Raw genomic sequence first — 13051 nt, forward strand, 5'->3', positions numbered from 1 at the left:
GGACTTATCTCGATAAGCTCACGTGCGGCACTTAGTCTCTACTAAGTCAGCCTTACTCGGACCTTATAACGATTCAAGTAACCAAAAGAGAAAATATTATAGAACAAGTGGAATTGAAGAAAATACTTATATTGCTTGAGAATGCTTTACAAGAGAGAATGTTTGAGATTTGAGGTGTGGTGTGCCAAATGAGACCACCCCTATTTATACTACTTCTAACACAAAATGGATGGCTAAGATTAATCTAAATCAATGGTTAGGATCTAAGTACTAGAAACTTCAAGTATATACATGGAGATAGATATTTCCATGAACATTCCATACCATTCCATGGAAGAACTCATGGGAAAGTTCTAGGGAGCTTCCATGATGTTCTTGGGCCTTCCATGAAGTTCTTGGGTTAAAACCCTTAATTGGGTCATAATCTTAGTGGGTTGGGCCACAAACTTATTGGGTTGTGACATATAGTTCACCCACCTGTACAATTTTAAAATGTGAAGTCCAAGTCTGTAAAATGTATTGTTTGTTTGGTCTTTTAAGACCATGTCCTCTAAAAAAACCCCTAAAAACATCAATCAAATCTTTAGTTTCAATCCAAAGCATTCACTACTTTCTTCCTGGGTTCCGTTTCAAGATTCCTTAAAAACTTCAGAAACTGATTTTTTATTTTCTTTTCGTAAAATACACTAAAATACTTCACTACTGCATATATATACACACACGCACTCTGCAGATATAAATGGGAAAAATTTCAGCAACAGGTTTATTCAAAGTATTTAAAGATCATCATAAAAAGCCCCACGAATCACAGGTACATCCATCTTTTTATTACGTCTGTTATTAGTATGTGGTTTAATTGTATCTTATTTATGTTGAAATTGTTTGGTTTTTAAATATATTTCACCATCTCACAAAAAAGCATATTTTTTTATGAATATGGTAAGAAAATGTAGGTTACCCATTTAACATGTGTATATAAATTGTGCCTGAAAAGAAAAATAAATAAATAATAAAATTGTGTTAATTGATATGAGGATAAAGTTATGCTTAATTTTTACCTCATATTGTTATCCATTTTGATCTTGAAGGTTATTGTACCAATTATAAATAACACAACTCTAGATCTATGAATGCATCCAACTTACACTCTATATCTAATCTATGTACTCAAATTTAGCCTTCTATTTGTAATACATCCAACTTTCAAAAATTGTGTTTTAATGTATTATGTAGTACTTTTCAGTTTTAATGATGTGCCAATTCACATGGATGACATGTGACACCTTAAGCAGATGACACATCAGCAAAATTAATTTTTTTTTTAAATTTGGATGCACTAAAATACCATAAAGAAAAGAAAAATTTTAAGGCAAACTTACACACACCACTACACTAATTAACCACGAAATATATATACAAATTGTTCAAAGTTGGACTCGAACTCTCAACCTCCTGGTTGAAATGCCCACCCCGATACCGCTGGGCCAATGACCCTTTGGTCATAAAACACCATAAGTGATTATTCTCTCAGTTTTGTTAATTTCGTTACAGAAATCGGAGGACGAGAACATTGCAAGCAGCAGCAACAGCTCGATGTCGAACATTATACAAAATTATGATTTCTCTAAGGGTATGCATTCGTGGTACACAAACTGCTGTGATGGCATTGTTGTTTCACCTGATACTGCATCAAATCGATATGCCATCGTTGCAAATAGGAAAGAACATTGGCAAGGTTTGGAACAAGACATTACTAGTCAAGTTTCGTCAGGTGTAACGTACACAGTTTGTGCACGTGTTGGAGTTTCGGCCCCTCAACACGTTGATGTTATCGCCACACTGAAACTTGAGTACCATGGGTCCGAAACCAAGTACATGACCATCACAAGGTTAAAGAGTTTTTTTTTTTTTTTTTGTTCTTTATAGTACAATATATGGTTAAAACTTAAAACGGTCTGATTTGCAGGACTTCGGTTTCGAAAGACAATTGGGAGAATTTGGAGGGTACGTTTGTGTTGTCGGATAGTCCTAACCGAGTTGTGTTTTATCTAGAAGGTCCCGATCCTGGCGTAAATCTTCTTGTAGAATATGTGGTGGTATCTTGTGCTAGTTCTGATGTAAGTGCATCCTTTTTTTTTCCCTTCTTATTTTAAGATAAGGTTAAGTGTACCAAAATGTAACATAAGTATGATTGAAAATCTATTGTGTGTATCGAACTTCCAAAACATAGATATTGTGCAAAGTTGGAAATTCACGAGACGGAGATGAGTCAGCCGCGACCTAACTTTGACTAACCTTGACTTTGACCGACTCAGACCGACTTTGACCAGACCTTTTAGCATTGACCAAATTATTAGATGTTTATGGATGAAACGGGACGGGTTAGTCACCAAAGTTACTAGTCAACCGAAACGGCTGCCGTTTACAACACTGGTTTTGTGTATCCAAAGCTTGAATTATTGTGATACTTATGTAATTTGGCTGGCTTGTCATCTATTTAAGCTACCATGTGGCATCCATTCAAATTGACACGTCAAAAAATTACATATAAATAGCAATATTTGATAGTTTGATACACACAATATAGACTTTTATAGTTGAATACACAATAGAAGTCCTACTATTGTTTTATACATTTTGGTGTACAATACCTGTATATTTCTAGAAGCAAATTTTGGTGCAAGTGTTGCATAATAATTATTCATAATTTAATTTAGTACTATAACTGTATATTTCCAAAATTAATTCTGATGTAAGTATATCATTCGTTTCTAGATTATAATATGACAATTGTATATCTCTAAAATTTGAAGATTAATAATTTATAGGTTACATCTGGAAGATGTGTATCTGCTGAAGATGGAAACATTATATTGAACCCAAACTTTGTGGATGGTGTTAATAATTGGTCTGGAAGAGGTTGCAAGATTATCGTAAACGAGTCTATAGGACAAGGTAAAATCTTACCCAAATTTGGAAAGTTTTTCGCGTCAGCAACACAACGCACACAAAATTGGAACGGAATACAACAAGATATAAGTGGAAGGATCATTCGTAAACTTTCTTACACTGTTACTGCAACGGTGAGAGTATTTGGGAGTAATAATGTTACAAGTGCTGATATTCGAGCTACATTATGGGTTCAAAACCCAGATTCGCGTGAAGAATACATAAGCATAGCAAAGTTTGTTACTTTTTCAATCTTTATATGGATATGGATATACCCTTTTGTTTTTTTCAACTAATAATGTACGTATGGTTGTGCTTGTTTGATTAGGATACAAGCAACAGACAAGGAGTGGGTAGAGTTGGAAGGAAAGTTTCTTTTAAACGGGTCGCCCTCGAAAGTGGTTATATATTTGGAAGGTCCACCTCCCGGTGTTGATATTCTTCTTAATCGGTTGGTGGTTGAGCATTCGAAAAAGACTCCACCTTCACCTCCACCGATTATTAAGGTTGGTCTATTCCTATAGCCAAGGTTGTAAAGGTAGCGAGTCGGGGACCAGTTTGGAGGGACAAGACGGGGATAAGCCGGACGTTGACCAACGTTGACTTTTAGTAATAAATAAATTAAACATATATGTATTACACATAAATATATCAAAACATAAAGCAGAAACATTTCAAACCTAGATATAGGGCACAAAATTTATTTATAAATATATTAGAGTTTTTACTTTGACCGACTCAGCCCGATTTTGACCGACTCTAACTGACTTTGACCTGACTTTTTAGCGTTGACCGACTTATTAGGTGTTTTTGGGCGAAACTGGACGTACTAGTCACCAAACCGACGTCGCAAGACTTTTACAATAATGTCTATAGACTTTTTGTTGTGTGACTATAGTTTTAAAAAACCGTGGTTTGTAATTTTAGAATGTAGAGTATGGAGTTAATATCATTACGAATGGTGATCTACGTGACGGAACCAAAGGGTGGTTTCCGCTAGGTAATTGTGTGTTGAATGTTGCAAAGGGTTCACCTCATGTAATCCCTCCATCAGCTAGAGACACCCTGGGTCCCACTGAACCACTTAGTGGTCAATTTATACATGTGACAAATCGTACCCAAACGTGGATGGGTCCCGCACAAACAATAACTGATAAAATCAAGCTGTTTGTCACGTACCAAGTATCGGCTTGGGTTCGGTTACTTCATGGAGCCACGAGTCCACAGAATGTAAGTGTGGCTCTTGGTGTGGACAGCCAATGGGTCAATGGTGGTCAAGTTGAGATCAACGATGACAGGTGGCACGAAATTAGTGGGTCATTTAGGATCGAAAAACAGCCTGGAAAAGTGATAGTTTATTTTCAAGGTCCAGCTCCAGGTGTCAGTTTTATGGTTGGTGGTTTCCAAATTTTTGCTGTTGATCGTTGTGCGAGATTCAAGCAATTAAAACAGCAAACCGATAAGGTAACGGATTAATTTCTTGGGTTATATAACTTTTTAAACTTATTATTAAACTTTTTTTTTTTTTTTTATTTGTTTACAGATTCGTAAACATGATATAACTCTGAAGTTCTCAAGCTCTGAATCGAGCAGTATGCATGGAGCAATGGTGAAAATCAAACAAATAAACAACAGTTTCCCAATTGGATCATGCATTAGCAGATCAAATATCGATAACGAAGAATTTGTTGAGTTTTTCTTGAAAAATTTCAACTGGGCTGTGTTTGGAAACGAGCTTAAATGGTACTGGACCGAACCACAACGTGGAAACTTTAACTATAAAGACGCGGATGATCTTCTCAAGTTTTGTGAAAAAAACAACATTTTGATACGAGGGCATTGTATCTTTTGGGACGTTGAAGACACTGTTCAAAACTGGGTTAAGAGCCTTAGTCGAAATGATTTAGCGGTGGCGGTTGAAAACCGTTTAAACGGTCTTGTTAACCGATACAAAGGTAGGTTCAAGCATTATGATGTCAACAATGAAATGCTTCATGGATCGTTTTATCAAGACCGGTTGGGTAAAGACATTCGAGCGCATATGTTTAAAACAGCAAATCGGTTAGACCCATCATGTGTTTTATTTGTAAACGATTATCACGTTGAAGATGGGTGCGATACAAGATCGTCACCCGAGAAATACATGGATCAAATTTTTAGTCTTCAAGAACAAGGTGCGCCCGTTGGTGGGATCGGGATACAAGGACATATTGACAATCCGGTGGGTCCCATTGTGCGTTCGGCTCTTGATAAAATGGGAATTGCGGGGCTTCCAATTTGGTTCACGGAACTCGACGTTTCGAGTTTGAACGAGCACGTGAGAGCGGATGATTTGGAAGTTATGATGCGGGAGGCGTTTGCTCATCCGGGTGTCGAAGGGATTATGCTTTGGGGATTTTGGGAGTTGTTTATGAGTCGAGAGAATTCGCATTTGGTTAATGCGGAAGGGGAGGTTAATGAAGCGGGAAAAAGGTTTATCGAGCTTAAGAAAGAATGGCTTTCGCATGCTCATGGTGTTATCAATGAACAAAGTGAATTTTCGTTTAGAGGATTCGAAGGGTTGTATGAAGTGGAAATCGTAACGTTTTGCAAGAAGTTTGTGAAGACGTTTGTCGTTGAAAAGGGTGGCCCGCCGGTGATGGTGTCGATTGAGTTGTAACGAGTTGTGTTTGGTACGATATGGATTGGTTGATGTCTATGTGTGTCTGGTCTGTATACGCATGTTTACATACATCCCTATATTGATGGATGGTATTTCATAGATATATATAATAAAGTTTGCATACTGCAAATTACTTCTCATCTCATTGACTACTATCTCTCTCTATCACATATATGCCAAGTTTGAATTACTTGAGTTAGCAGAAGACATTTACATAATTTTGAAGATAAGCAACTAAATACTTCGGTCATCAACATTTGGTTTTAGAACAACAATCTATTAAGCCAATTAAAACTCACCCTTGGTATACATTTCATGTATCATTTTGGGACTCAGATTTTTTTTTTTTTTTTTTTTTTTTTTTTTTTTTTTTTTTTTTTGAAAGGCAGTATACTTTTATTAGAATCAAAATACCACAAATACATCCACTTTATTACACGACACAGAATCTCGAATACTAAGCCTACATTTACATATCAAGTTGTGTTAAGATGACAAGTTGGCAACTTAACACAAATTACATGTCACTCACTAAATTAAATTTTGTGGATTATGAATCCAATTATGCCAATTGATAACCTTATCTTTACATCTCTTCACGACCCAGTTCGAAGCTTTTAACTTGAATTTCGTTTAAGGCAACCGGGCACATTTCAAGTCTTATTTGAAAAAACTTTTTGGTTACGGTTTTTCCAAATTAGATAGCTACTTGATCATAGTACCGATTGCCAAATGATTTGCCCGTCACCGAACTCAATTGCCCCGCGTCCAAGAATATGTCACCCATGTTGCCGAAATTGATGCTACCACGACCCCACCAATCAAATACTTTGCGCCACACTTCAATGGCATGCTTGCACAAAAAAGGGAGTGATCAACAGACTCGATATCGTCATCACAAAGTGGACGACGAATCGAGTGTAGGTCGATCTCTCTTTTGTCCAATTACAAGCTTAATCATCACAAAGCAAAACATAATAAGAAAAATCTGCGGTCTAACTCTCTTTAATTTATCACAACCATTTTTTTTTTGGTGGGTTCAGTTTGCTTGATTTCATGTTTCAAATTACAATTACAATAACCGAAAGATTATAAACAATACACACGACAATAGATTATCAGGAAAGTAATTCGGTCAATCACATTTAACTTAAGATCTGTGTTTTATAATCCCATATTGTTGTATCTAAACATAGGCATGTACAAAAGTGACTTAACAAATACGATGAAAGCAACACACAAAAGGCACCTTAAAATGAAGACTTCACTCTTACTCCGTATGAGATGTCCAATAAACAAGCCCACTGCATACAATTCAATGATTAGGAACACGTTCCACTCAAATGATACGATAATCAATAGGGAAATTGGCGAGATTACAAGTATTAATTAGTGACAAATGTTGTACGAAAGTGTTTAGCAAGATAAAAAGTTACCTAATTAACACAAGCACACACTGTAAAACACCTGCAGTTCCTGTCCAAGCTGAAGGTCCTTCAGGCACAAGTGCATCTTGTATCAACAATCCTACTGATGCTGCTAAAGAGACGAAGGACACAACGTAAGCTAGAAAAAGCCACAGCTTCAGCCTGCAATATTACACACAGCAAACGTAAGATAGGATAACCAAATATGAGGTGCATTCACAAAATTGAGCACGCGGATGATAGATAAAGGGGGGACTTGCTAAATTATGATATTGTCAACAAGCTTTAATCTTGAATTATATGAATTATATAATATTAAATACACAGGAATACATAAATGTATAGTCGACATAGAATATGCAAGTTCAATATGAATAGGAGTGTTAGGTAGTAAAGTTCGATAGCCTGTCAAATGATTACAATGATTTCTCTTAAAAGATAGCATAGAATAAGGAAATCATTATTGACATGATCTCTTTAGTAATTGGTTACTCGGTTACACTCTATCCTTATCTTTATTGTATTAGTTATGAATGAGCACAATATAACGACACTGGACGATTTAATCCAGTGAATGCTTTTTGATGGATGACCTCATGTTAACTAATAAAATTATAGACTTTTTGAGATGCAATCAGACACCCCAACCCATCCTACCCCAATATGGGTACAACTGACATATGAGCTCATATATTCGACATAATTATCAAGAAAGATCCTACAAGAAGGATGACGCTACAAGATGTTAAAATCCGAAATACTACTATAACTCCTTAAATATCATGTAGAGGAAGAAACATTAGCACATACAATCTAGAGTTTCAGAGCCTATCAATTTGTTAAAATTTTTATACAAGATTATGACAAATACAAAAAAAAAAAAAAAAAAAAAAAAAGAACGCTTAAGGAAGGAATACAACTCAAAACTTAGATCAATGAGTTCATGAAGTAAGACAGTGGCGGAACTTAAACCTGGATACCGATTCTGCGGGTGTAAAAATTTAGTAAATATTTCATAGTTAGCAGAGGTAAACATTAAAAAAAACCTTATTTTTTGGTAATATTTTTTTTTTTAGTGTGAATTATTTATTCCGTTAAATCGAGGTGGGCGGATAACCTCTTTGGGTAACACTATGTTCCGTCCCTGAAGTAAGATAGGAATGCCAAAAGACGTGTGTGTTTTAAACACGGGCTTATTTAAATATAAATCAAATGTCTATGACCCTATGTATTATAAGTTTCTATTCCATGTCAAATGGTCTGATGCAGCTAAATCAAACTGATCAAGAATGAAGCAAAAGCATAGAAATAGGTAACTAGATTACTGAAATATGCCACATCGGTAGGCGAAGTCAATCAAGTTAAAATCCTATCAAGGGAATTGAGCTGCAGAATCGGTGCAATGATTATGTATCCAAGTAATTTGAACCAAATGAGTTTGCGTTTGCCATATCCATCCCGGCCTCCACCCCAATTTTAAAGCAAATAACAAGAAAAAGCCACCTACTTTACCGAATTTTTTGGCGGGATAGTATTTTTCCCAAACACATTTAACGTAGCGCCATGGTCAAAACAAAAAACTGTTGTACAAGTATATCCGGCAATTGAAATTCCGGGACCCTGGTATGATTGACAGAAAGTGCAGAAAAAGTGAAGAGAAAGTGCAGGGGGTCCCGGATTTTCAAATTCCGGGATGGTATTTTGAGTCAGAAAACACAGAAAAAAGCAGAAATGGCATTTAGGGTGGCTTGGGGTGCCGGATTTTCAAATTCCGGAACCCTGTGGGTCTGCAAAATCATGCCAACTTTTGCACTTTTTTGTGACGTGTTGGGGGTCCCGGAATTTCAAATGCCGGAAACACTTGTTCAACAAATTTTTTTCTTGACCATACTGCTACGTTAAACGGGTTTGGGATATACACTGTCCCGCCAAAAAATTCCTACTTTACCAGATTATACGAGGGTGTTTCTAACAATATAAACCACAATCAAAATTTGCAATTACAATTACTCCAACAAGCTACTGCACATGCTCACATCATCAAAACACTGCCTATGGAACATAAGTTCTCACATCATCAAAACACTGCCTATGGAACATAAGTTTTCATTTAAAATTTGTGCCCTGCCACATTTAAGTCTTAAGAACACTTTTTCGCATGCCTGCTTAAGAAGTCACTTATTTAGGGGCAAAAAACAAAAACTCAAATGCTCATTGTCTTATTTGAATTCGGTATCCAAAGAGAAGGGTGTATGAAATTAGCCAACAAAAGAATTATGGATTAGATAATGATACACCTAGATCAAATATATAAGCATAAACGTTACAGAATTATCAAAAAATTTCACAAAATTTAAGAAGTAAAAATAACAAAAATTAAACCTCCATTCGCCTTCTTCGTAAGGAGAATAATCAATATCTTCTCTTCTAACACAATTGAACATCAAAGCAGCCAAAGATGCAAATATTCCTACAACTCATAAACAAAATCCCCAAAAATATTAATGTTAATTATCACTATCATCATCATCATCAATAAATAAAATAAATAATATCAATAAACAAAACCCTAACCAGGAAGATAGTGAAGAAACGAGACTTTAACGGAACTGCAAACGACGGCGTCCACCCAAAACCACCATCCGGCACCAAATACAGCGCCGGCGACACCTGGACCGAAGATTGCTAACAACTCAGATAAATCCATTCGATCGATTCGAACTTTCTGTGAACCAGATAGAAGGTTCAATTATTAGCTGATCGATTCAATTATGATCGATCGATCGATCGATTAATTTGTTGAATCAAAGATCAAACTGTGCTGCTGCGCTGTATTTCTTTTTTACTAAAACGTAAAGAGTTGAAACAAACTACTGTCGCTAATAAACGTTTTCATATAAGCATTTTTTTATTTGATAAAACAATTCATTAAAACCCTATCAGTTAGTTATGTAAGTGGCTTTGTTTAGTTGCTAGGTTTGTTGTTTGTTTTGGTCAAGTTGTTAGGTTTTTTTTTACTTGGTTTGAGGTGTTGTTCGTCGGGCATTCTCTGTGGTAAAGACTTTCGAGTGAGGCTCGAACGCAAGATGACAACTATCTTTGAGGCTCATGAAATGAGTGAGTAACCTTAAAAGAAATATTTTACAGCTCATGGGGATCAGACCCCTCTTATGAGAAATCAGGTCATCACTAATAAACCAACAATTTTAGATTTTATTACATTAAACAATTGTATAAGAAGTTTCATAAAGTAATAAAAGTAAGAACCGACATGTAAATAGCAACATTAAAAGCTTTTTATAATACATTAATGCTTCTTAGTCATTTCTAAAAATTATCGTTAGAAAAATTCTAAAAGTAAATATTCTATTCTATATATATTCATTAATTATTAATCCTTATATACTAAACCTCATGACTAAGGGTGTAGTTTTAGTTACTTTGGAATCCTTATATACTAAACCTCATGACTAAGGGTGTAGTTTTAGTTAATTTGGAATGTAGTTTTGAGTTCGTGTTCACACTACAATCGGTCCCTCAAATTCGGCTCAATTTACACAACAGCCCCTCAACTTTACACTTTCTCAGGAGTAGAAAGTGTAATATTAAAATAAAAGAAACTAATTCCCCCGAATTTATAACGGACTCTATCTTCTCGCTCGATGCGAGTTAAATTTTTCCGAGACCACCGTTCAACTGAAAAAAGTCTCACGAACCCAACGGGACTAACTATACGCGAAACGGACACTTTTTAAAAAACGCTTAACACAACAACAGCCCGTATCTTTCTGTTCGCCGCAAGTTAAATTTTTCCGACAACACCGTTACACTCGAAAATTTTTTATGAACAAAACGAAACAAACTACGTTCGAAATGGACACTTTTTAAAAAACGCTTAAGACAACGACATCTAAAACGGCGCTTAAGACATGAGCCGTTTTCCCCTCTATAAATACACAACGCTACGTTAAATATGAATATACAAGCTGAAAGCTCCGCTGCATCGCGTGGGCCGGATCCGGACTAGTTTAGAGAATTGATGATCAGTAACCATCAAAATCAATTTCAATTTAATTTCACGATTTGTAAAGGTTATAAGTATTAAATATCCTAATTTTAAAACAAAAGCGAAGTTGGCGGAGTGGTGTTGTTAAGGTTTGCTAAACTGTATGTTCGGGATCGAATCCCACAGACACTATTTATATATTTTTAAACTCAATTTGTTTTCATTTCAATTTAATTTCACGTTTTTTAAAGGCAAAAAATAATAAATACCCTAATAAAAAAAATCGTGGTTGGTTGAGTGGTCTTGGTGTTGTTTTCTAAATTAAAGGTTGTGGGTTCAAAACTCGACAACCAATCTTTTATTTATTATTTTAAACTCATATTGTTTAACTTATAAATAACAATAACAAATGTGGTAATAATAGAACAAAGCACATTAGAGGAGTGATCATGGGCATGCGGCCTTTTTTCCAAAAAGAAAAAATTTTGATTTTGATTTGTTTAATTCCTAAATGAATAATGTTGTATTTAAAACACAAAAACATCAATGGATGGATGGTTAGGTGCCTCCCATAGGTACCAGATGGTTGTGAGTTTGAGTCATTAGAGCCTTTTTTTTTTCGTTACAAAAATCAGTAAGTTCTACATGGTCAACCGCACTTCAACCGCACCGAAGCGCGGTTGACCTAAAAACTTGTTAGATTCAATTCACCAGAGTTTTTGACTAAATCCAAGTGTTTTACAAAACATATCTCTCAATCTCGTGCACTATAATAAATATATACCTAACTAATGTATGCTCAATTTTTTCTCTTATAATTACTTATTCAGTAACTATTAACTTTTGTCATATTTACGGAAAACATGTGACGTAATATGTATTTCTATAATTGATATTCTATTTAACATTTTTCAACCCACCTTCAATCTATAACAACCCGAATTTTTCCTATACATTTTAGTTAACGACCGTTAAAAATTAACGAAACTTAAACCTAGATGATGAGTCCTAGGCCAACCAAAGTAAACTTAAATCACATCCGGTAAAGAAACCGAGACTAGGTTCAGTGAAACCAACGAGACTTGGGTAATTCAATTACCAACTTTTATAATCTCGGATCATCATCGTCAAAGCGAAACGAATAAATAAATGAATACGTATAATACATATACAAGGACTAGAGTGTACATTTGATAAAATAATACAATATATATATATATATATATATATATATATATATATATATATATATATATATATATATATATATATATATATATATATATATATATATATATATATATATATATATATAAACCAAAAATTATATAAATATATAATTTTTCGGCCAAATAATAATAATAATAATTTAATAAAATAAAACAATTAAGTAAATAATTAAGTGGATAACCTTAAAAAAAAAAAAAAAAAAAAAAAAACTAGTCACTTACAACTTCCTAAACTTTATCCTTAAACCCAAGAATCCTAGTATTCTTCTAGCTTCTAATGGATAATCATAAGGAGACTACTAATCCATCCTACCCTCTAATTACTTCCCTATATAAATCATCCCATTCTTCATTAATAAATTCACACACAATTCTCCATTTTCTCTACACGAACACCACAAATTATACCTCCCTGCTTATGCAAATATGTGGTAACCAATTGCAATATCTGGCCAACTTTGCCTTATTATATGAAACTTCACGTTTCAATTCATAACCCACAAATTAATAACCATCTTTATTTATGGCCAGTTTTTAGTCCATAGCTAAGTTGCAATAAATCTCACCTAATTCAGTCACCATGCCATTCAATAAGAAGACAAGATTAATGTTCAAAGCATAAGATAACAAAACGGAGAGGACGACTAGGATTGTCGTGTTAGTATGTTCGTGACTCAGTATCTTTTGAAGGTATTTTTTTAACCAAACTTGAATTTTAATAGGTTATTACTAATCCGTATCCTACTATCACTCAGAACCCTATCTTGTAAATTTATTA

General features: G+C 34.7%; 2 protein-coding genes across 2 annotated transcripts; one reads left to right on the plus strand and one right to left on the minus strand.

Annotated features, from left to right (window-relative positions):
• The first annotated feature begins 536 nt into the window (after positions 1–536).
• On the plus strand, positions 537–5744 carry LOC139865877 (endo-1,4-beta-xylanase 1-like). The gene is made up of 7 exons (XM_071853979.1): positions 537–811; positions 1552–1889; positions 1967–2117; positions 2829–3184; positions 3278–3455; positions 3877–4413; positions 4493–5744. Exons 1-7 carry the CDS (start codon positions 740–742, stop codon positions 5606–5608), a joined length of 2748 nt encoding a protein of 915 aa, XP_071710080.1. The 5' UTR covers positions 537–739; the 3' UTR covers positions 5609–5744.
• Positions 5745–6664: 920 nt separating this feature from the next.
• On the minus strand, positions 6665–9935 carry LOC139867334 (uncharacterized). Its single transcript, XM_071855698.1, has 4 exons — positions 9613–9935; positions 9421–9508; positions 7048–7200; positions 6665–6915 (listed from the first exon to the last, which is right to left on the minus strand). The coding sequence occupies exons 1-4, from the start codon at positions 9743–9745 to the stop codon at positions 6882–6884; spliced, it is 408 nt and encodes a 135-aa protein (XP_071711799.1). The 5' UTR covers positions 9746–9935; the 3' UTR covers positions 6665–6881.
• Positions 9936–13051: the final 3116 nt, after the last annotated feature.

Source organism: Rutidosis leptorrhynchoides, chromosome 9 (assembly GCF_046630445.1).
Source record: "Rutidosis leptorrhynchoides isolate AG116_Rl617_1_P2 chromosome 9, CSIRO_AGI_Rlap_v1, whole genome shotgun sequence".
Taxonomy (NCBI): Eukaryota; Viridiplantae; Streptophyta; class Magnoliopsida; order Asterales; family Asteraceae; genus Rutidosis; species Rutidosis leptorrhynchoides.